The 23,601-nt window shown below is 37.5% G+C and overlaps 4 protein-coding genes across 11 annotated transcripts in view; 3 read left to right on the top strand and 1 right to left on the bottom strand.

Annotated features, from left to right (window-relative positions):
* Nucleotides 1-1,443: 1,443 nt before the first annotated feature.
* Nucleotides 1,444-8,556, top strand: LOC117220410 (retinoblastoma-like protein 1). Of its 2 annotated transcripts, XM_033470348.2 has the most exons (8): nt 1,445-1,723; nt 2,595-3,126; nt 3,194-3,490; nt 3,975-4,073; nt 4,481-4,578; nt 4,649-5,029; nt 5,101-6,492; nt 6,568-8,556. In XM_033470348.2, exons 1-8 carry the CDS (start codon nt 1,586-1,588, stop codon nt 6,745-6,747), a joined length of 3,117 nt encoding a protein of 1,038 aa, XP_033326239.2. In that variant the 5' UTR covers nt 1,445-1,585; the 3' UTR covers nt 6,748-8,556. The 2 variants fall into 2 exon arrangements, with proteins under 2 accessions (XP_033326240.2, XP_033326239.2); XM_033470349.2 differs by lacking the exon at nt 3,975-4,073 and having other exon boundaries at nt 1,444-1,723.
* Nucleotides 8,557-8,601: 45 nt separating this feature from the next.
* Nucleotides 8,602-10,199, top strand: LOC117220414 (uncharacterized). 3 transcript variants are annotated; one of them, XM_076521646.1, is made up of 3 exons: nt 8,602-8,705; nt 9,156-9,726; nt 9,789-10,199. In XM_076521646.1, exons 1-3 carry the CDS (start codon nt 8,665-8,667, stop codon nt 10,119-10,121), a joined length of 945 nt encoding a protein of 314 aa, XP_076377761.1. In that variant the 5' UTR covers nt 8,602-8,664; the 3' UTR covers nt 10,122-10,199. The 3 variants fall into 3 exon arrangements, with proteins under 3 accessions (XP_076377761.1, XP_076377762.1, XP_076377763.1); XM_076521647.1 differs by lacking the exon at nt 8,602-8,705 and adding an exon at nt 8,730-9,033; XM_076521648.1 differs by lacking the exon at nt 8,602-8,705 and adding an exon at nt 8,907-9,046.
* An 11-nt stretch (nt 10,200-10,210) lies between these two features.
* Nucleotides 10,211-16,541, bottom strand: puml (pummelig). 5 transcript variants are annotated; one of them, XM_033470352.2, is made up of 10 exons: nt 16,103-16,541; nt 15,508-16,022; nt 15,285-15,432; nt 13,515-15,129; nt 12,632-12,708; nt 12,322-12,528; nt 11,646-11,975; nt 11,447-11,564; nt 11,170-11,356; nt 10,211-11,093 (listed from the first exon to the last, which is right to left on the bottom strand). In XM_033470352.2, the coding sequence occupies exons 4-10, from the start codon at nt 13,586-13,588 to the stop codon at nt 10,857-10,859; spliced, it is 1,230 nt and encodes a 409-aa protein (XP_033326243.1). In that variant the 5' UTR covers nt 13,589-15,129; nt 15,285-15,432; nt 15,508-16,022; nt 16,103-16,541; the 3' UTR covers nt 10,211-10,856. The 5 variants fall into 5 exon arrangements, with proteins under 5 accessions (XP_033326243.1, XP_033326242.1, XP_076377759.1 ...); XM_033470351.2 differs by having other exon boundaries at nt 13,515-15,432; XM_076521644.1 differs by having other exon boundaries at nt 13,515-15,432; nt 16,125-16,541.
* Nucleotides 16,542-16,771: 230 nt separating this feature from the next.
* Nucleotides 16,772-23,601, top strand: part of LOC117220411 (synaptic vesicle membrane protein VAT-1 homolog-like) — a 50,321-nt gene continuing 43,491 nt past the window's right edge. Inside the window, exon 1 of the mRNA XM_033470350.2 lies at nt 16,772-17,381. Coding sequence (XP_033326241.1) covers nt 17,077-17,381 — 305 coding nt within the window. The 5' untranslated portion in view covers nt 16,772-17,076. The remainder of the gene's footprint in view (nt 17,382-23,601) is intronic.

Genomic DNA, 23,601 nt, shown 5'->3' with positions numbered 1-23,601 from the left:
ACCATTTTCATGCTTGAAATATTTGGATTTTACAACAGTTTCTACAAATATAGACATATATGTGCGTATTACACGATGAAACACGCGAAACCCAATGAAAAACGAGTGTTTCAAGTTGACATGATGGAAAATTAGCTTTTTGATTGGGTATCTAGTGCGCGCCACCAGAGCAAAAATTCCATACAATCTGCCGATAAAGTGTCAATTTTCCAAACTTCAAGAAGCAATTAATTATATTTCGTAATGTTTGTCATTTGTTTTTGTACATGATATGGATGCAATTGATTCTCTTGAACAATTCCATACCTATAATTCATTATTTTATGTCCTAATTTTGTTATAATTAATTTTTTTAGGCGATCCAATGTTGTGAATATAATGGCGATGACGGCGCCTCTTTTGATGAAAAAGTGAAGCTCCGTTCGGGGTCCGTACAGCGCCAATTAGTCCAGTGGCAAAACGCTCAAACTGTTAGCCAAATAGTGGCGCCTCTTGCGGCAAAAGCTGGAAGCTCCTTTCGAGGTCTGTACAGCGCCAATTACACCAGTAGCAAAATGCTCAAACTGTTAGCCAAAATCGATCGTTGGTAATTTGGCTAGTAGTTTAGCGTTTTGCCACCTACTAATTGGCTCTGTACGGACCTCGAACGGAGCTTCACTTTTTCACCAAAAGAGGCGCTGTCATCACCATTATATTCACAACATTGGGTCGCCTAAAAACCTTACTTATGACGCGACAAAAAATGCTCCCCGCTTTCAAAGCAAGAACTGGAAACAGCAGTAATTCCAAAATAAGAATTTAAAGATTCTATTAAGAAATTAGGAGAAAATCTATAAATAGGAATCTGACGTAGAAATACGCTTTTACAAGATAGAGCAACAATTAGCGCGGAACCTAATAGTTCCGGAAAATGCAATGGAAATAAGAATTGACAGAAATGAGCTATTAGAAGATTTAGGCTATTGGATGTAGCATTGGTATTTTGAGAAAATAAGAAAATTTTATTAAACAAAAATCCTACGGTTTGAATAACGCGCTCTAGGACACGGTGGTGGGGACACCGGTTGACTCCCGTAGACATTACTAACTTAGTCGATAATTTCATTCTTCCACACACCCCTCATAGTTTACGTTACATGGCAATTAAAAGGATTTATATACATAACAACGAAACCTATATACTTCGCGAATTCCAGAATAAGCCACGTAAATTCTGCCATCTCTTTTAATTCTATCGTTTCAAAGATCGCTAAAACCACCGCTTGATTAAGACCCGGGGATTTTTAGAAACTGTATTTTTGTATCAATCGTGTTCAACCCGAAACGTATTGATTTGAATTTTGCTCGTTATTTCCCGATTAAAATGACCTTGTTGCGACCGATAATTTCGGCGGCAACATTGTCCCAAGGATATTTTTTCTGATAATCGCTGTTCTACATTTCCCGCCAACATGGCAAATATGGCGGCACTCCGCCAGTTTCCCGCCAAACCATCTCGGAGCCCTCGTATGGCGCAGATCGGTCGTGTATAGCGGTGTAAGGCAGTCGTGTTTTTCTGCGATTTTCCATCGGTTTTCCGACGAAAATGGGGCAGTCGGACGACGTCGAGGACTCTACGTACAGCAGACATCAGGATTTGTGTCAAAAATTGAATATGGATGCGACTGCCGCATCCGAGGCCTGGAAATCATACGAGACGATCCGACAGAATTATACTCTCGAGGTACATTTTGAATTATACCGTTCCCGTAGTTATGTCAAATCGTGCATGCCTATCTCGGTCAATCGAAACCGTATCTCAATTTTCTGACAAGAATCCACGATCCCATTAATCCCAACCCTTTACTTTGTAACACACCAAATTGTTTGACTTTTTTTGCGCGACGTTCAACAACGTTGAATTGGCGGTTAATTTCGGTCCGACGATCAAAGCGCACCAATTTAAAATTTACTAATATCCGTAAACCATCTGCCGGAAGAATACAATATAAATTACATCGTTTCTGCATTTTCCTTAATAATTATCCCAAGCCCATAACATGCCACAGTTATGATTCCATGCTGACTAATTCGAACTTATCTACCTTAAAAAAAAAATGGAGAACTGTGTCTAATATTCCTTGTTGTAACAAATTGTTCTTTATGGTCGTAATCTTTAGATACAGTTGGAAAGTTCAAAATTAATTCTTCATTATAAGTAGTAAAGCGTCATCTTCTACTGTAATTGAAAATGTGTCGTACATTTTGTGGCTTCAACAATTGCATCAACCGAAAGCTCACTTAACCAGTATTGTAAATAACTTTGTAAATCTGTTTTCTTGATTATATTATACACATAGAAGTGCACTGCGCAATATTAATATGCATGTTGTCCTTTCTTCTTATTATTAGACAAACATATGTTTGACAATTTAAAATTATGAAGGATCTTTGTCAAACGTATCAAATTTAATAATGTATCGCATGTCTCTAAGTAACAGAAACTAATTAATGAAAAGATTATACTAGCCATTATTTGTTTCTTTGTTCTCGAAAGTTCTATAACTTTTACAGTGCACGCTATATAAAACTATATTTTTATAATCTCTTTTTAGGGTGATCAATTGCATTGGATAGGGTGTGCACTGTATGTAGCATGCCGTAAGTCTTCTATACCTACTGTTGGAAGAACAGGAACTAATGTGGAAGGAAACTGTGTATCACTTACTCGTTTATTACAATTGTGTAATCTTTCGCTGATACAATTCTTTACAAAGAGTAAATCATGGGCAGATATGGCAAATATGCCGCAAGACTTTCGCTCAAAAATCGAGAAATTGGAAGGAAACTTCTCCGTATCTATGGTTATATTCAAAAAGTATCAACCAATTTTCAATGATATATTTAAATATCCAGCAGAAGATATCTCAAGACCACCAAGATCAAGGAGACACAAAGCACTGCCTTGTACACCTGCAAGAGTATTTGAATTCTGCTGGGCCTTATTTATTTGTATAAAAGGAGCATTCCCTGATATCTCTGATGATTTAGTTAATTCCTACCATTTACTACTAGTTTGTTGTGATCTTATATATAGCAATGCTTTGTTGGCTAATAGGAAAGATCTCTTAAATCCCAATTTTCCAGGTAAATCCATATAAAATTCGATCGACAATACTGGAATGTTTCATTCTCTGAATTTATTTTTCAATAGGTCTGCCTACAAATTTTAATGACGAGAGCTATACACCTCCTCAAACAGCAAATTGTATAGTCACTTTGTTGTGCGAACGTCATGAAGCTATTGCAGTTGAGGCTAAAGTAATTAAGGAGTATCATTTAAAAAATCATATCAAAAAATTGTTCGACGAAAGAGTTCTGCGTGGAGATCCAGTATATTTTTCTGGTATTTTGGAAGCTTTAAATTTCGATGGAAACAATAAAGCTATCAACAAAGTATATGAACAACATGTGCTGAGTGTGGGAGATTTTGATGAAAGAATATTCTTAGGTAAATACATTTCCTATTAATTTATATTTACATAACATCTTCCTCCTAATCTTGCTTATCAAGGGAGAAATGCTTGTAAATAAAAGAAAATAGCACCATAAGTTGCATGCTCGTATGCTTACTTTATTGTCTTTGCTTTGATAAATACAAATTGTTTAAATACTGTAAATTAAAAACGAAATGTCTTCTCCTTTTCACGTGTTCATAATTAGGTGTGTACACAAAAAATTAGTCATCTGTATATAAGTTGTGGTTATATCCTGTTTATTGTAAATAATTATAATAATTTCAAATCGTATATCTCTGTTGAGATAACATTATCTGTAAATTTGTAAGGTTAACATAGTGATCTGCATATGTTTCTTGATTTGCATTTTTTTAATTAAATACAGTGGGCATGACAGTCTTTATCTTATCAAATAATAATTTTCATTTCTTGCTGTTAATCACTTTGTGTCTGCTTTGTCTTGGCTGTGATTTGAAGCTGATTGGAGGCGAGTCAGACTAAATGGAGTATCGAGCTTGGAAATAGTTGGAGGAGAAATAGCATATGCTAAATTAGCCAAACATATTGCTCTAAAAGGTGGGTTTACAACATTCAGAAAATTTAATTCTGAATTGTTAATAATGATTATTTGTTGAAAAATAATTATGTAAATTCACATTTTGCTGAAAGAACAAGTAGAATTTCATTTTCCCTATTATGGAATGTATATATATACTTTTTATTCCTAATATATATGTATAAAATTAGGAATAAAATAAAATTTGTTATTATATTATGTTTTATACACTTTTTTCGGATGCAATAAATGTATAAAATTTGCAGACCACTAATATTATAATTTAGTTATATGTATAAGAGTGTGTGCGCGTGTGTGTGAGAGATTTCGTGCGTGTATTTTGTTTTTGTATTCAACTATATGAAGAAAACGAACGTCGTCACAAATTATGTATCAAAATCTCATACCCGATTTCCTTTTGTTTTAGATCATGATGCTAGTAATAATATTGGTTCTCCTACACAGATGATGAATGTTGGAGATTTACAAGAACAATTTCAACTGAAAAGGGAGCAATACAGTGGGGTAGATATAATTACTATACTTGTTAATAATATATTATTTCTTCATTATACTATGAAACTTTTTTGAACAGATACAGCACTTAGCTCCACCAACTCCGCTAACCGGGCGGGGCTATCTTAGACCAAAAGATATTACGAATGTAACACCAGTGTCCACTGCGACACAAAGTGTAATTCGACTACAAGCTATGTTGGCTGGACAGACTTCGCCAAGCGAGAATCTTCTCCAAATATTGAATAACTGTTCTCAAGATGTAAAATCGTTGGTAGAGACAAAGGTGAAAGAAATAGGGGAACAGTTTTATGCGAATTACAACAAAAGCACGAACCTGAACGAGACCACTTCAGACTTCGGAAAGAAGAGGCTTTATTTGGGTCAGACTCTATTTTACAGACTTCTAGAAATGATCTTAAACGAAGAGAAACGCAAGAAGCCAAGTTACGATGTGACGGTACGTTGGTTGGCTCCCCCCCTCCAAAAACGAAGGAAACTCTGAATAATATATCTGTTGATATGTTCCAGAATCTTCTTACAAATGAAATTTTCATACAATGCCTATTTGCCTGCTGTTTGGAGATCGTTATTTATTCGTACAAAAGCAACGATAAGGTTTTCCCTTGGATTTTACATGCATTGAATCTAGACGCCTACTATTTTTACAAAGTGATAGAAATTATAGTTAGAGCGGAGGACCAATTATCGCGCGATGTCGTGAAGCATTTGAATCAGGTAGAGGAGAAGATTTTAGAATCTCTTGCATGGCAGAGCGACAGTCCTCTGTGGGGAGCCATTCAGTCGACGACGGAAGGTGTTCCTAGTTGCGAAGAAGTTTCGTTACCGGGAACATTGGAAACCGTAGATCCAAATATTCCTGGACAACCGGTGTTACGGAGAATCGCGTTGGATCGTGGTACCCACCACGATGTACAACAGAGCCCCATCTCCTCGGCTTCGGAGAGATTTCAGTCTCCCGTTGCGGCTTCGGGTGCAATCAAGAAGCGCCTGTTCGCCGACCATACCAGACATCTCGGTGGTCAGAGTGTTCTACGTGTAGCTGGTCAGAGTGTTTTACCACCGAAAGTTCTGGCTATAGACGGTAATCCAAGAATTCTGTTGCTGCCCGAGCAGATAACTGTTTCCCGAGCGTCCAGTGTTCAGTCCACGACTGCACCGATCCAAACCATGACGATGAATAGGGAGCCAGCGAAACCGAAGCGAACAGGCTCGGTTGCGCTTTTCTTTAGGAAATTTTATAATCTTGCAAGCGTACGCATGTCTGATCTATGCGGTTCTCTAGAGATAATGGACACCGATCTAAAGAGAAAAATCTGGACAATTTTCGAATACTCGATCAAGGATAGAACAGAGCTAATGAAGGATCGGCATCTCGATCAGATATTAATGTGTGCAATTTATGTGATCTGTAAATTAGCAAAACTGGAGAAGAACTCGTTCACGGAGATCATGCGGTGCTATCGGTTACAACCACAGGCAGAATCGCATATATACAGATCGGTGCTCATCGCGAAAACGTCTTCGAACCAGTTACAGCCGAGCAACGAGGAATCCGGTTCGAAAGAGGTTCCGGACAAAGAAGCAAACGTAGCACCACCTACGCCTTCACACATGGCGGGAACTTCGCAAAGCTTTGGCGAAGAGATACGCGGCGACCTGATCAAATTTTATAATACAGTATATGTGCCCCAAGTGAAAGAAGTGGCAAACAAATTAGGATTGGCACGTGGTAGTGTAATGAATCTATCATTGAGTCCACTTCCGAAGGGGAAACCTCCAGCAAGCTCGCCAGTCAGACACGTAACCAGTAGTATTATGACTCGTAACCTGGATCCGAAAGCCATTTCTGCATCTCCAGCACCACAACTTAGTTATTGTTTCAGTCGTAGTCCTGCTAAGGTATAGTAAACCTAAATTGAAGCTAATATTGCAAGATATAGTTTGTCTATATGTATATATTTAATTCATTTATAGGATTTGGAGGCTATTAATAGGATGATGATTTCTGTTGATCCGAAGCGTGCGGTTGGTAAGAGACTTTTATCGGATGACACGGATGTAGAAATGACGGAAGTATCTCCGAAAAAGAAATCTACCTTTGTCGCTCGTAAATTGGAAAATATAATCGGCGAAAGGCGCACGCAGAACCAATAAGAATCGCCGAACAATCGTTCCATAAAAAATCGCTACGCAATGGTTAATGAATAGAGAACGTTCCGAAGACATTTGTATTTCCGTTTTGAATATAAATTCATTGAAACTTGAATATATAGAGGGAAAAAAGCATTTTCAAAGATGAATTTCTATTTCTTGGCTGTGTGGCTTAAAGTAAATGAATTGTTCGCTTTCTCAGGTATGATCATGTTAGAAACAGAGAAAAGATACGTATGGCATCTAATCGTATGTAAAGGTACGATACTATTGTTTTGGATGGAGCCAGAATTTTACTTCCAGTATTTTTATAAATTTCACGTAGTTGAATAGTAATTGAAGTTAAGCATTTTTCTCTTATCTTTTTATTTTCATATGGTTCGAGAACATTTGATTTACGAGTTCTTGGATTCATGATATATAATTAATCCTCGCAGTACTGGCCGTTGAGTGTTCACGCGAAGCCCCAAGATTGGCTCCTTATGTATGCAAACATTTTGAACTTAAATTTTGTTGTTATTATTATTATCTTAATGTACTTTTTTTTTAAACAAGTCGGGCTTCGAGCTCTGAGTACGAAAGAACCCTTAACATAGTACGGCGAGGGTTAATTTTTATATTTTATAAACATGGATTAAGTTATGGTTCTATGTACTGGAAATAGTTCTGACTACTAATAATATCATTGGTCAATGGTATTTTGATCGAGCTATGTACTCTCTCTGAAGTTTATGTATTTATATACACATATGTATGTGTGTCTGAATATATGTATGTTATATTCAGGGTATCTCTTTATAATTTTCCACGTAATTATTTATCAAGTTATACTATATTCATAGAAATAGTTTAGATGAAGTTATGGAAACAATTTCTGTCTAAATATTTTGTTGTATAATGACTGATCAAGACATAATTGCGTGAATGAATTATAATTGGACATTCTATATATGTATACAAATGTGTATGATGAATTTGTAAAAGTAATGCCTATAGATGGTAAATGGACTCCATTTCACCAGTAGTTTTAAGCATCCTCCGAAGTTAATAGAGTACTCGGAGTATGCAAACATAATTTGGGTGATATTTAATTAAATTTTTTAGGAATAAGTTACAAAATTCTTAACGGTTCATCGTCCAATGTATTTTGCTTGGTCTTAAATGTAATAAGTTATTTGCGTTTATTCGCTAACTATTTCGAATTTTTGCAACACGTGATGCCGTACATTTAGTTATAAGTATTTTTCAAATTTGACTTCTGATCTCATTAATCTGCTTTTATACCAAACAATATGAATGTATGTCTACATATAATAGTATGTCTACATACATATAAATTACAAATATCATTAATATTATTATTGTAAGATAAGATCGATATTCGATGTGGTAAGATTGAAAAGAAAGATTTTTGTTTTTTTTTTCTTTTTTTTTTGTTCAGTTAGTCTTGTACAGTATGGACGATATAAGTAAAAAGCCATTAAACGTAAAAACAGATAGTTCATCAGATAGACATCATAGCATGATCATATACAAATCTCTCAGTATCACCGTTCGCATAACAATTCTTTGAATATGTATTTACGAATGTTTTCAACTAAACCGACGAAACTCTGTCAGGAGGTTTAAGTGTCGAGATCTTATTTCTCGTTGCGCAATTATGGCAGTTCCTCTAACAACTTCTCCTTTTAGATAAAATGGAAATGTAAAGTTTTATTGGCATATAATTAATTATTAAATAGTTTACATGTACATAGTATTGTAACTCGAAAGTAAATTAGAAAGAATAAAAATCGAAAATTTTATATGTTATCCCTGTTCTCATATGACGTTTTTTTATTACTACATCACATTTTTATATCATTTTTATTAGTCAGAATTTTTAAACATCATTGGAGAGTAATTTTCACTTTGAATTATATGCAGGCTGAAAAACTTAAAGCATCTGAAAATATTTTAAGGTGAACATATATGTATTTGAAATAATAAAAATTTATTATTCTATTACAATAATTTCATGTCATTTAGAAGTATGAATATGTAATATCGATTACTAAATAGACGTGTCTTCGTTTTAATATGAATTTAATACATAACCTATGAAGATCGACGGTAATGTTCCAACAAACACAATATTAGAAACATGTATTTCTATGGTAGAATTCGAAATGTCCAAATATCTACAATTAATCAAATGTGTAGACAATTATTTACCAATAGCGTACAAAATGATTTATATAAACAGAATAGGATAATGAAGAAATTGTTGTACAAAAATAAACCAAAGAAGCAAGTATTAATTGTAAATGAATTTCTCACATTGTAGAAGCTTTGTTTTTTACACAGTATTTCATTTAAATATCATTTGTGAAGTATTGTAAGATATTATAACATACTTAATCAATTTATAGAGGTGAAATGGATAGCATTATCTTTAGTGAAAATACCAAGAGAGGACCTTCAGTGCATGTACAACGAAGGATGAATGTTTTGAATCAAGTTTTAATGGAACGTATCACAGATTTCATGTCTACTGGGGAATTAGATCATAGACTTGAAGATAAATGCATTGAGATCAGTCATGTAAAAATAACACAGGATTTTAAAATTATTAATATATATTGGATAGATAATAGTATTGACATGTCTGACACAGAGAAAATATTAGATACGTGTGCATATCGTTTGAGATATGAATTATGTCAGCTTCGCATAATGGGTAATTTACCTCCAATTAAGTTTGTGAAGTGTAAACACATGGATAGAGCACGAGAAGTGGAAAGAAAACTAGCAATCGCGGATTATGGAGAAGATTATCAACCTACCTTGTACCCATATGCTGTAAATCATATTGTTTCAAGTAAAAGTTCTACTGATAATGATACAGAAATCACAGACTGTATTAATGACACATTTTCTATAACTCTGCCAGTAATGAGTCACGATGTATTTGATTTAAATCATCATCGAATAATGTCAAAGGTATGTTGCATGAATTACTTACTATTACTTATAATATTTAAAAACAATTTCTTCTTTTGCAGATCAAGGCTTCACTAACTCAATCAAGACAATCACATAAACAACAAGCAACTAGTATGCAATCCACCCAAAAAGCTGTTCCGGACTTCTTAACTACAAAAGAACAGGAAGAACAGTTTTCTCAGTTTTTGAAAAGAAAGCAACATGACAGAAGGCTAAAACGTAAGGAGAAACGATCGATGAACGTTATTCATCATCTTATTGAAGAAAACGAAAATGATCTTGATACAATTAGTGATGATGATCATGTTACTGATGATGATTATGTTACTGATGACAATTACGGTATTGATGATGATCATGTTACTAATGATGATGAATATACAGATAGATAATAAATAGATTCTTATCATTAATGTTAATGCAAAAAGTTATGTAAAATAATTAAATATATATGCATGTCAAGACCAAAACGTTAACAAGATACAATACATAATACTTTTTTATTATAATTTACATTTTTGTGAACAAAATCAATATTGATATTTATTTATTTTTACGTTCACACTTATTTTGTTTTATATTATACCTGTACATAATATACAATTCAATTTATCTTTGATACACTTCAAACGTAATATTCGTAGACTGTTGTAATTTATTTAATCATTGATCCCATTGATGTTATTTTATTTGACAAGATTTGTTTGTGACAAACCGCTTAATTTAAACACTTTGTCTGTATGTAAGGAACTCAACATTTCTTTTCTATTAACAGTTATCTCCCTCTCTTCCAAATTTATGATACTGTATCTATATCTAAATCCTGAGAATTAATATTTGAGAAAGTATATATAAAATCAAGGAAGAAAATATGAACAGATTTTTTTTCAAGATTGTTCAAGGAGTCACAGATTACATTACTAATATGGCATTACATGAATTAAAAATTAAATTACATAATAATGTGAGTTCGTAAGCTTGGTATATTGTAGTACGTGTACCTAGTCTATATCACACGACATATGCAGTTCATTCAACTACACGATAAAGTTAAAAAAAATGTGTATATATATATACACATATTATATATATATTGTAATTCAATAATACAATTTCTGCACTAAATTTCAACTAGATCTTGATTGTGTCGTATTAAGTCCTTGTTCGTCTATGTCTTTTGATTCAATCTCCTGGTTTGTAAGCATCAATGAAATTTGTTGCTCACTTAGAGGCTTAATATTCAAACGAACATCCGACGCTGATAAATTCGGTGTCGAGTCACTTAAATTACATACTTCTAATACATATTTATTAAAAATGTCACTTTTATCTGCATAAACATGGTGACCTGCTCCTGTTATCGCCTGTAAAAAAGACCATAGTGATTGATATAAATTTAAGCTCATGAGTTATGTTATATTTTCACGTTTACTGTTTTACCTGAACATTAATATAAGACGATGATCTAGCCTGCTTAAGTGTCTCCCAATAAGAACTGTCCACCCATGATCGACTGCCATATAACAAAGTTATTGGAATTTCTGGATTCAATTTACCTATTCTTCTGATGATAGGATTTTTGGCCCAGCCAAAACCTTGCATCATCGCATGGAAGGCACTCTCACCTCTATAAATTAAATAAACGATTTAAACATTATTTTAGGTAGTATATGTCCAGTATCGAAATTTCAGAGAGGTTCAATTTTAAAATACTAACGTTGGGGTTTGTGCATTACATTGATGTATATACTGTGAAATTACCGCTGTATCATCGTTTAAAATAGGCACGAACTTTTTTGCAATATCTGGTCTAGCTTTCTCAACCAGCCACTGTCCTAGAAAAGAACAATATTTCCGTTACAATTTATGAAAACTGAGAACTTTGCATAGAAAAGGACATTACAAAAGTTACAAACCAAATGGACCAGCCACTCTGACTGCCCATAATGGATTCAATGGTTGAATCACATAAGCTATAGCTTGCACCCAAAATGGTATAGCTGGTCTCAACGATCTTTCTACAGGCCTTTCAGGGAAACCCCAAGGATCAGCGAGAATAAGGTGTTTAATTCTTTCAGGATGCTGAATACAATATGATGCTGCTAGAAAGCCACCCATCGAATGACCTAGTACCATGAACTTTTCTAACTGCATTTCCCTTCTCCATTCTTCAATAGATCGGACTAGTTGATTTTCGGCTTCCTGGGCTTCATTACTAAAAACAGGACGGCTACTTCTACCGAAACCTGGATTGCGAAGAATCGGTAATAAAAATGAACGAAAACGTTCAAGAATTTATTATAAAATAATTTAAGAATATTCAAACAATTCTTATCGAATCTAAAGTTGAACATTTTCATGGAAAATAATTCTTTATCCTGAGGCTAAAAGCGCTAGATGAGATTATAGTCTCTGTTCACTTTATTCTGATGATAACAGGAAGATCATGTTATTCACAGATGTATGTAATTCCAAAGTTCAATCTTACTCATCTGTGAGTCATGTCTGATAATTGTTTTTAAAAACAAAGAATAGCTTTGGACATATAACTAACAAAATATCAGTTTATATATTTAATATTTTGATATTTACCTAATATATCAATTGCATATACAGGTCTTTGTGAGGCTAATGTATCTAGATTTAAACACCAGAGTGCTACACCTGCTCCTAGACCATGTAACAAAACGATTGGTGTCTTTGGTGATTCTTCGTTTAGAGAAATAGTCCATATTTTATCCGCTGTTCCAACAACAGGTCCTATGTCCACATACCAACCACGATACACGGTTTTCAAACCTATGTTAAGGAGTGATAGTATTAAATTTTAATTATAAAATATATTATAACACCAATTAGAAGTTACAATATAAAATTTGGAAAGTATTAACATTGAACTTACAGGAAAGGATCTTCTTCTCTGCTGCACGTAACATAGTTGATGATGAAACAGACCACCTAAACCATCCCCAAAACCAGCTACAAGAAGTAATACATAAATATTATTATTATTATTTACATTGTAAAGATTCTCCTAGACCTATTATAACATCGTACGTTTTGTTTCCAGTTTTTGTAGACACTAATGGATTCACTTGGTTAATTTACACACGTTACATTCAATGATAATCAACTGGATTAGTCTCTCCGCATTTAATTACAAACAGGTTTTCTAATTTATGCGATACATACCATTAATCTGTTGCATAGTGAATTAGATAATTTGATAGCAATGCAATGTTATGTATTTCGAATGTGTTAGAAAAAAAGTCATAGAGAAAACCACAGAAACTACTCTAGATTACACAACGATTTTGATAAGTATGATAAAGAAGGAACGATTGGAATGATGAATTTGCAAAACATTAGCCGAGAGGCTCAAACGTAAATTGCCTATGCAATATCAACACTAAACCGACTCAACTTCAGTTTTCTTTGGTTAAGTATCTTCGAACTAAAATTGTTTGAGCGCGCGACCTTGAATCATGGTCCAACGTGATATAGATAATTCTTCCGCTTTACAGATTATTTTCTTGCGTTATACACGTATATATGCAAATGTTTGCATGACACAACAATTTTACATGCACTTCGCACAAAGTGTATAATTAGATTCCACGGTGACATAGCCAAGTAACTGTTTAAAAGCCAAGTTTCTTATAACTCAATGTGATGAAATCGAGCAGCAGATCGCCAATGTTCCCGAGAAGGTTGGAAAAATCGAGTAGAAATCGTACGTGTGCAAATGACAGTTATCGGAATAGAAAGGTTCGTTTAACACTTACCTTCTTGATGTGACAACTTCATGATCTGCCATTACATTCAACAATACTGCCGTTCTTCCTTTACAATTTGTCATAAGCTTCGGAGATGCGGTCGTTGTTCCTTCACGATGGCCTCTTTGTTGACAATGCGGAAAAACAGAGCGTCGACGTAGCTGATTCTATTATCTAGCCGAAGTGTCGATTCGAGTACGCTATCTGATGAAAAATGGTAGCGATGGTGGGAGAGTCAGCTGATGTATGAACTGGAGAACTTGCAAGTTCAACTTTGTTGAGAACTACGGTTATATGTATATTTAATAGTATTGTGATTCCTATATCTTTCAACATGTGCGTATTACATTTTTCGATGTTAAACTGATTCTTTTACAATGCGTCATTTAAATGGACCTAACAATGATATGATGAAAATCAATATAACCTAGTATTTTTTTCTTTATATTATTTAGGTTATATCACTTTCGATAGAGTGCACAGTATGTACATTCATTTAAAATTTAACATTTAAATGGATTGAAAGAATAGATTGAACTTGAAAAATTTGAATGTCTAGTAATGAAATTTTAAATTCCATTCGTCATAGTTCGACTAATCAATAAAAATAGTAATAATTTGTTATTTCCTTATGTATATATTGAATAATGTTTCATTGAATTTTTGGGCGTTTGAATGTAAAAACGTGTATGAAATATTATAAACATTTCCCATATGTTCGTTGTAATAAAATCTGTCATTTGCTATTATCAGAAAATGTTACGGGTTAAAGGCCGTTGCATTGTACCGATGGTGAGAGCATAAACGTGAAATATATGCTAAGTATTTTTTGTAAATAATAAATAGATCATTAATATTATTCGTTAGAATGTGATCTCTCGATGAACGATTCACTTGAAACATTCCGACGAAAATTTCGAATATTCGTAAGATTATGCAGTATGCCCGTACGTTATGAGATAAAGTTGAACGAATGCAACGTTCGTTGTCAGTGTCTTTGTGAGATGCGACAAACAAAATGTAAGTGTAGTACAATGAAGAAAAGAGTACCAGACAGGGTATTTTATAATGACCACAGAGTCTCTGTATACAGGGCTCTGGGTGCTTTTGGCTCTCCCGACAATATGAGCTATTCATCCCAATCAGCACATCCTCATTGCACTCATGCATGATTCTCATTACTCGGTCCAATTGTTTCGGGAATTCAAAGTTGCACGATAGCCTGCGAATTGCACTTCCACTCTCGTTGACATGCACTTGGCCGTAGTAGATTCGAAAATCATGCTCGAGTAAAATTCAAAGTTCCAAAAATTCACCCTTTAAACTCCACTTGTAAAAAAAAAATTAAATACTCGTTGCTATATATTTTAGATGAAGAAGGACAAGTGGGGAACAGCGAATTCGCCTGATAAGCAGAAATCGATAATTTTGTCTCGTGTCAGAGATATACATTGTATACTAGAAGCGTAAAAGTTACAACATTGTATATTATCGTGTCGATTATCAGTGGATACCTAAGTAACGGTGGGGCAACGAAGCATATGGGAAAGATTGCTCGGTTATAACTATGTAAGAGAAACGAAAACGTGTACTACTTCTTCTTCTTCTTCCTCCTCTTCTTCTTCTGTGGAAGAATGTGACTGTTGCACTATTTTCGTTTCGTAGACAAAATCTATAGGAACTGCACGAGGGCAGTGCGCGTTTACATTTTGAAAGGCGTGTTCAAGGAAAGACAGGATGTAGACTGTGCCTGTGTGTATAGTACAATATGACGCATACCATGCACGGCGTAAGGATACACGTGCAGTTCGGGCGTCGTCTGCTGGCACTACTTTCCTGTCTGTCTGCAAGAGGAGAGGATCCTAATCAAAACTGACAATTTCGGAACCAGGATCGCAATGTTTGTTTAGAGACATATCCCCGTTCTCTGTACAAATTAGGCGGTCATCAAAAATTCAATATTCACATCTGGAGATACCATATTGTACAACGGAAAACTTACAAGATACCTGCCTCAACAATGCCAACAATATTTTTATTTCGCCGTAAAATCTGCCCTCGTTACTTCAATGATTTTGATTCCGCAAACGAAAAGCCTTGTCACTTAAATCCAATCGATAATATTCCACCACAATTCAAGCCTTGTTTTCAAATATCGTTAATGCCTCGGTTATGTGCATCGCTTCATTCTCCATTGTTCTTTAACGACGCAATTAGCTATCTGCGGCAAAGAAGCCGATCTTCATTTTCGATACACCCGCACTAGTGATTCATAATACAAAGGCGTGTCCTTCGGATTCCACGCTCCGCCGCGTCGAATTCATTTTCACGCACATTTTCCAAACATTTCAATTAGATCGTCCTCCATATGCTTCGCAGCACGGTGGCTAATCCAAACCCGAGGAGTATTATTGCTAATTCTTCGTATCGCGCGACTTCTTATTTGCATAACTCCATATTTTACGATAAATAACAGGTCCCCGCGCGGAATGTAACTCGTTCCTCTATCGACTGAAACTGTTGCATGAGAAATAAACGCGGTTACGTATATACATATTTTCAAGTTAATATAATTTAAAACGCGCTCGTTAGATTACCACGGTTGAAATGTTTTACTACCAGCAACGTTGTTCCGTTACAGAACATCGTGTTTCGTTATTCGTCCCATCAATTTCAAGCACACATTTAACATCGACGATTCTACTACTCTAATCTGGCGTCATTGGTATTCCTCTCATAAGGGTGATCACTAAAAATTCAACGATTACTACAGAGAGCATGAAGAGCATAAGACAAGAGATGTATTTAATTGCAATTAAAGTTATTTCCCGTCGTCTGTTGGCAGATCTCCTCGGTGCCGCGAATGGACCGCCGTCGTCGTCGTCGTCGTCGTCGTTCTTCTCGGTCGGACGAAGCGCGTCCGGTAACGGGCGACGTCGGAAAGATGCACATGACGAATATGCAGCCGGTCCGGTCGATCGATCGTTGAAAATCGTAGTCGAAGATGCGTGGGTTAATACAGATTTAATGGGTGGGACAGACGAGGGAAAGAGAGAGAGGGGGGACTACTTTTTAATCGCGAAGAGCAATGTTCCGCGACTCGCGGCACCTGTCGTACTCTGCGCGATGTAGCTTAGCGCGGTAGCGAACGGTGGGAGAGAAATCGGCGCTCCCGATTGGCCCGGCGAAAGGGGCGCGCGGTTGCTAAGCAACGGCAACACCGCGCGCGTCACCGGCCGGCGTAGCCGGCTCGGAAGCGTTCCTGGCACTGTGGCGCAGAACGACGTTGGCTCTCGTCGGGTGCGAACGCGCTACGGTTTTCGAGACGCTGGTAGAGTAGACATATAGTCGTCGAGGCAATTTCTTTTATATCACATTCTCTCTTCGTCTCGTTTGAGTCGTCGCAAGCCAGTAGAGACTTTTATCCGAGCGTTCGTTTCGCTAAAGTACCACAAGTAGTCCTCGAGACAGCTAAAGAGAAAGAGAGAGGTAGAGAGAGATAGAGAAAGCGAAAGCGAGGGCGTTCGAAACTAACAAAGCGGCGGGAGCGAAAGAGAGACCGAGAAGAAAAATGGCAGAGGACAAGAACGAGACCAGCCCGAGCGCCGAGGGTGAAAAGCCACCACAGGAAGCGCCGCCGGCTGAGAAGCAAGAGAAGGAGGAGCCGAAAGATTGCAAAGAGGAGCCGAAGAAAGTAGAGGAGAATGGCGACGGTGAGAAACCGAAGGAGAACGGCGAGGAGAAACCCACGCCAGAGCCGAAGGACATGCGGGCTATAGTACTGAACGGTTTCGGCGGATTGAAAAGTGTCAAGGCTCTCAGGAAGCCGATGCCCACCCCCGCTGAGGGAGAGGTCCTGATCCGAGTCAAGGCATGGTAAGTACTCGAAATTTTCGTTGTTTCCATCGATGATGCAGCTCCGAAGCGCGCGCGCGAGAGAGAGAAAGAGAGATTTCTTTTCCAAGCTTTTTAAATCGATCGTGTACGCGACCGACGTCAAACGGATGACAACCGTATTATCGATCATTTTCTTCGTTCGGTAACGCCGGCGACGCATGGAAATTATAATTAAAGAGTCGTGTCGCGTTGCCTCCGGAATCCGACGAGGAGGAAGTTAATTAAGATTGACGCAATGTTAACGGACCCGAGCTACGTTTCCGATAGCGTCCCTTAATCTGTGCCGGGATTTAGAGGATGTTAGATACACGATATATGCGTATAGTGCGCGTTTCGAATTTTCGACGGGTGGATGGTGCATGCTTTCTAGATATTTTCTGCGTATGGAATTGTTTGCCTCGGGGCTCTCCTGCCGATAATCGACCGCATCGGTCGAACCGCGATACAATTTCGAACACGTATGTTGGTCGATGTAACTCGATCTGGTTCGATTATCCGTTACCCGTTTCGACGAAGGTGAATTGCCGCGAGGAAAATAAATAGAAAATACGCGTCGGGGTTTCGACCCGAGCAAACAGACCGTTACAGAGCTCCGCTGCATCTTTGAAATTTAAGGCGTGGTATCTGTTCCGAGACGACGCCGGTAATTAGAATTTTATCCTTACGTTACGGAACGGATGAGTAACTTTATAACAGGCCCGTGGAGAGGAGGTATTTTAATATGCGGATTTAATCATTTTACGCACGTACGTTCGACAATTTTGTACTTTCTATATTTACCGAGAGTTTTTTTTTTTTTTAAATCGGATACCGCGATATTTTCTTTTACTTTTATTATTCGAAATCTCTCGTTTAAATGCATATTCCCGTTATCGACGTGGTGGGCCAGCGCGAAATATTCGTCGTGCTGGAAACTGGACATCGTGCGGTCACAGTGTCGAGGAGAGGTATTTCGTGATGATAGTCGACGAGGAAAGTGTTATTAAGTATTTGTCAGGACGCGACGCGGTCTGTGCACTAAATAGGCGGCTACATTTATAGAATACTTATCCGTGCGTTTAATGTCCGTGCATGCGTCGACAGATACGCAAAACGAAGTTTGATAAGCCGTTTAACTCCGCACTACGTTTATTGCCGAGTGTCCGTGCGTATAATTTTTCTCTCTCTTTCTCTCTCTCTCTCTCGTCTCGGCCCATCTCTGAACTGGAATTCTCGATCAATGTATTATATATACGCGAGAGTTAATTGAACGGAATTGAAGCATTATCATGCTAATATATATGTATTACATATTATCGTCAGAAATTTCTGGGCTACGGTAAACCGCGGCTCTGATGGCTCTACGTGCTGCCCATTAATTCAGACGTGGGAAAAAGGATTATTAGGTAGACCGGCACGCCGTTAATGCACGTACCTTTAGCGATATTAGGGTCCGCTTTATTTCATGCATTACGTTCACCCACTATGTCGCCCGCGTAATTTACGGGGCGGTGTGGCCCTGATTAACATAATTTGAATTCGAGAAGCTCTGAACTGGTATTTCGAGATCCGTAACCAAAAGATTTTCGTTTCCTTTTTTTTTCAAATCGTATTGTATAATTCTACAATTAACAGCGCCATTTCATAACGATCCCGAATCGACGCGCGTACGCGTTGTTTTCCGCACTTTCTAATCTTCGCGATAACGAATTTCACGTTCTATTCTTAAACATTGAACGAAAACCGATGCCGGCTATTATCGCGCTTCACCGATATTCCGATTCTTTTTTTCGTTTTATCGAACCGTACATTGCCGACAATAATATTCTCAACGAAAAGCAGATTATACGTCCACGAAACCCGTGTCGCCGCGAACTGCTGGCGCAGGACTCTCTCTCTCTCTCTCTCTCTCTCTCTCTCTCTCTCTCTCTCTCTCTCTCTCTCCGACAGTCAGTTCCGAGCTGTGCAAAAAAACCTTCGTCCAGCATATGTTTCGCGAATCCGTCGTTTCTTCGAGTCTCTCACGGCTGACAGCCTGAAAAATTCCATACCCGAAAGAATTCTCCGAATCTCTCAACGAGATTCGACGCTTTTTACAACGAGATTCGAATTAATACAGGCTGCTGCTGCTGCGCCTATGAAATTCGATACTTTCGAACAGTTTGCGCCGATCGAAATGCTTACAGCGGGCGATCGCGTCTCGCGAAATTAATTCACGGGGGGGTACAGTCGATACGCGATTCGACAGGTGGGGAAGTTCCATTTCCAGTCGGTCGATCTTTAAATTTCCGTTCGACCGTCCGACGGCGTACCATTACCATCGACGACGTAGAACAATTCTGAGCTTCGTCGATATTTTCAAACGTATTCTCGAAAATATTTCTTGCAGATTCATTGGCTTTTCCGTCGTTTCCGATATAACAGCAATTCATTTCATTTAATCGCCGAATATTCGGCAATTTGAATACTCCAGGTCAAAGTCGACCCGGCCACCGCCGGGCGAGGGTTAAACAAATACGTCGGTCAGAGTATTACGGAAGAATATCGCGAAGAAAAGGAGCCGAGGCGGTTATTGTTAGGATCGCGAAGTTGGACAGTAGCTGCTTCTCATCCTCGGCTAGTTTTCCCCGTGGGCGAACAAAACTTTCGCCATAGAAAATCTGCCCTTTTATCCGCGGTAGTAGAGGTTAGGATTCCTCCGATCTGAAAGAAAGCGCGCAGTTCTAGGGTATGTGCCGAGCTCGTTTTCGTGATACGCGCGTTCTAGCCCGAGAGAATTTCGTTTCTTCTCTTTACCGTTTCTCTCTTTTTGTCTTCTTTTTTTTTTATTTTTCTTTTCTTGTCGGAGAGTGACCGAACGAGAGACAGAGAGTGCGCAGACGCGAGAAAGAGAAGGCGGGCGAGCGCGCGCGCGCGCATGTGGGGTACCAGGGGAACAGCAGCGTCGAATTCGCCAAAGGCGTGCGGACCTTTTCACGCGTGAGTCACGTTTCATAAAAGCGATTGGGATTGATGAGAAAATAGCCCCCATAGAAAGATATCACGCTGCCAATGCTGGCTCGAATGAATTTGTCTGCACGACTACAGAGCCGTTCGTTACGCTGGCACCCCTGCCTTTCTCTATACACTACGCGGCCAGAAGTACCCCGCTCCCAACGTGTGGACATTACACCGAGTGCGGTGTACTTTGAATCAATTGTCGTTTGGAAATTCTTGTCGATGGGAAAATAACCGACTTTTTCCTCTTTCCCTGTTCCAACGTTGTTTCTTCGTCACAAAACCATCATCATCGTCATCCTCCTTGCTCGACTTTATCGATGATGGTTTTCTTCCTTAGAGTCGTCGCGGTCCTGAAAACTGATACTACCCGATAAGAGTCGCATCGAGGGTATCAGCCGTTCACAGGCCAATTCGGAGCTGTAGCACTCTCTACGACCCTCCCTCCCGCTGTAATGAACTGAAATTTTTAAGAGATAAGGGGACGACGGGAGAGTTGGCTCTCTCTCTCTCTCTCTCTCTCTCTCTCTCTCTGCGTGTCAAATTTTGAATACGTGTTTTTATCGGTTTACAAGATATTGAACTAAAGCTTTGTAGATAGTTCCGGCCTTTCCAACGACCCTTTCACGTTTTGGGTTAGTTCTGAGCAAGGGTTGGAAACAGTTGCGATATCGGTTTCGGTTCTGGGAACCGTTATGGGGGAAACGTTAGTTAGATGTAAGATATACATGTATACATGTATCTAAGTACTTAAATTCTCGATCTCTGGTGCTGAGTTTGTATAAAAATTATCATTCAACAAACCAATCCGTTTTCTAAATTTTTATAAAGATCCCAGTTTATTGTGGGCGAGACGTGCTACCAATTCGGTTAATTGAAATCATTTGAGATTCTAGTATCGCTGCACCCGTTCAAAGAATTTTCTTGGGCGACAGTGGTAATACAGCAACAGTTTTCTCGTACGGATTCGAATAAGACGAACATTATGCGCATTTGCTTGGCGTTTACAACATAGAAAGTACACGTCGGTATATTCAACCGCGTATGGCACAATTCTGTTCAAGGTCGCACAGGGGTCGGAAAAGAAACTCGTAATGAGTATATTGTTTACTCTGGAAGCTCGCTTCCAGAGCACTTCCGGCGGTCACAGCCACTGCATAACGGGTGTCTATTTCATTTTTTCTTCGCCGTTTTCAATGTCTCTGTCTGTATAACGTGAACTGTTTGATTGTCTTTTATATGTTTGTATCCTAATTTGCCGGAGAACTTCGACCGGGTACCGTAAAATGAATACATCATTAATATGTAATTAGTTTCTCGAACAGACGCATGTCCCATGTAAATTGCACGGTTTAATTCGCGGGAAGAGTAACAGACCGACCGGGTACGCTTCTCGAAATTTCTCTTTGATTTTTCTCCTTCTTTTGTTTTGTTTCTGTTGCGATCGTTCTTCCTCTCTCCCCTCCCTTGAATTCATCTAACATATATTGGAACCGTTGCTTCGACGATACGACGCGAGTCAATGAACGTTGTTTCTCTTCTTCTTGTTCTTCTTCGAAGCCGGTCTAACTAAAATAAACACCGAATGATAAAGGTATATGGTAAACTCGCGGGCAATAAAACGCAAGAAGTATAGCGAGAGAGAGAGGTTCGTTTACAAATGTGCGTCACCGTCGTAAAATTGACGAGGTCTAATGACTTTTTAAACAATGGATGACCGTTCGACGAACATTTTTTTTATGGTTGACCGTGTCGTGTCCTTAGATATTATGTACTTCCGCAAGAAACGATCGTCGTATGAAAGACCATTTTGCACGATTACACGATTCGGTTCGAAATGCCTGACTTTCGTTGGTGTATCTCCAAATTTATGTATTGCATCTCTTGTATTATATTTCTCGATTTTTATGTTATATTTTATTCCTCGATTCTTATATTATATTCCTCGATTCTTATATTATATTTCTCGATTTTTATATTTTATTTCTCGATTCTTATATTATATTTCTCGATTCTTATATTATATTCCTCGATTCTTATATTATATTTCTCGATTTTTATATTTTATTTCTCGATTCTTATATTATATTCCTCGATTCTTATATTATATTTCTCGATTTTTATATTTTATTTCTCGATTCTTATATTATATTTCTCGATTTTTATATTATATTTTATTTCTCAATACTTATATTTTATTTCTCGATTCTTATATTATATTTTTCGATTCTTATATTATATTTTTCGATTCTTATATTATATTTTTCGATTCTTATATTATATTTTTCGATTCTTATATTATATTTCTCGATTTTTATATTTTATTTCTCGATTTTTATATTTTATTTCTGAATTCTTATATTCTATTTCTCGTTTCTTGTATTATATTTCTCAGTTCTTACACAATGTCTTTCGGTTCATGTGTTATATCTCTCACGTTATATCTCATTCTCCCAGACAATTTCCACAAATGCAATCGAAGATTCCCTGCAATCTAGATCAGAGCTCTAACCCCGTCTCGTTTTCGTGGAACCGTTAAATTTTTATCGTTCGCCAAGCTCTTTCTTTTCTCGCTCCTCTTCTCCGGCCCCCGTACTTTCTAAGCGTTGCACTTTTAAGTTTCACCGTCGTGGATCCGCGATATCCCGGCGTTAAAAACCGATTTTCCTCGTGGCAGCGAAAGTTTCAGAAACTCTATCGAGTTTACCCGTTTTACGCATCGTACCGCGGAATCCGTGTGTTCTGAATCCCGACTTGTGGTGTCCATCCACGGTCTATTCAATCGATAACGAACATTCCGACGCAGAGTTATTATTAAACTTTAATAAACGTCCAATAAAGAAGGCCGCTGTTGCGTCTCGACGACGTCTTCCCATTATTTCCTCGCAGCTCTAACGTAAAGCCGTCGGATTATCTACCGAGATCCAATTTGATTTCATTGGACCACGGTCGACGGCCAATTTGCTTCTTCCAAGGATTTTTCAGGTTCCTTGGAAATCGTTGCGGTTTTTCTTTCTTGAACTTTATTTAACTAGCGCTTCGGGTTTCTATAATATTAACGATTATTATTACATTATTATCATATTATTATTACATTATTATCACTGTTGATACATTAATACCACTACACTGTATTATTATCGTTTCATGATTCCATTTCTCTCTGTACACTCGCTTCAATTTCCAAGCGTGGATTCGTTCGAAATATCTTTCAAAAATTCAT

The sequence above is a fragment of the Megalopta genalis genome, chromosome 5 (assembly GCF_051020955.1).
Source record: "Megalopta genalis isolate 19385.01 chromosome 5, iyMegGena1_principal, whole genome shotgun sequence".
In the NCBI taxonomy this organism is placed as follows: domain Eukaryota; kingdom Metazoa; phylum Arthropoda; class Insecta; order Hymenoptera; family Halictidae; genus Megalopta; species Megalopta genalis.
The sequence above is the reverse complement of the archived record's forward strand: the minus strand, read 5'-3'. Positions and strand labels throughout refer to the sequence as shown.

Bases quoted from the DNA above. Each gene is read 5' to 3' on its own strand.
- puml (XM_033470351.2), bottom strand. From the start codon at position 13,588: ATGACAAATTGTAAAGGAAGAACGGCAGTATTGTTGAATGTAATGGCA. The intron at 12,709-13,514 runs GTAAGTGTTAAA...TACTTCTTGTAG, and splicing joins GAAGTTGTCACATCAAGAAG to CTGGTTTTGGGGATGGTTTA. The intron at 11,976-12,321 runs GTAAATATCAAA...TTCGCAATCCAG, and splicing joins ATATGCAATTGATATATTAG to GTTTCGGTAGAAGTAGCCGT.
- LOC117220410 (XM_033470348.2), top strand. From the start codon at position 1,586: ATGGGGCAGTCGGACGACGTCGAGGACTCTACGTACAGCAGACATCAG. The intron at 1,724-2,594 runs GTACATTTTGAA...ATCTCTTTTTAG, and splicing joins GACAGAATTATACTCTCGAG to GGTGATCAATTGCATTGGAT. The intron at 4,579-4,648 runs GTAGATATAATT...TTTTTTGAACAG, and splicing joins AAAGGGAGCAATACAGTGGG to ATACAGCACTTAGCTCCACC.
- LOC117220414 (XM_076521647.1), top strand. From the start codon at position 8,888: ATGTATTTCTATGGTAGAATTCGAAATGTCCAAATATCTACAATTAAT. The intron at 9,034-9,155 runs GCAAGTATTAAT...ATCAATTTATAG, and splicing joins TACAAAAATAAACCAAAGAA to AGGTGAAATGGATAGCATTA. The intron at 9,727-9,788 runs GTATGTTGCATG...CTTCTTTTGCAG, and splicing joins ATCATCGAATAATGTCAAAG to ATCAAGGCTTCACTAACTCA.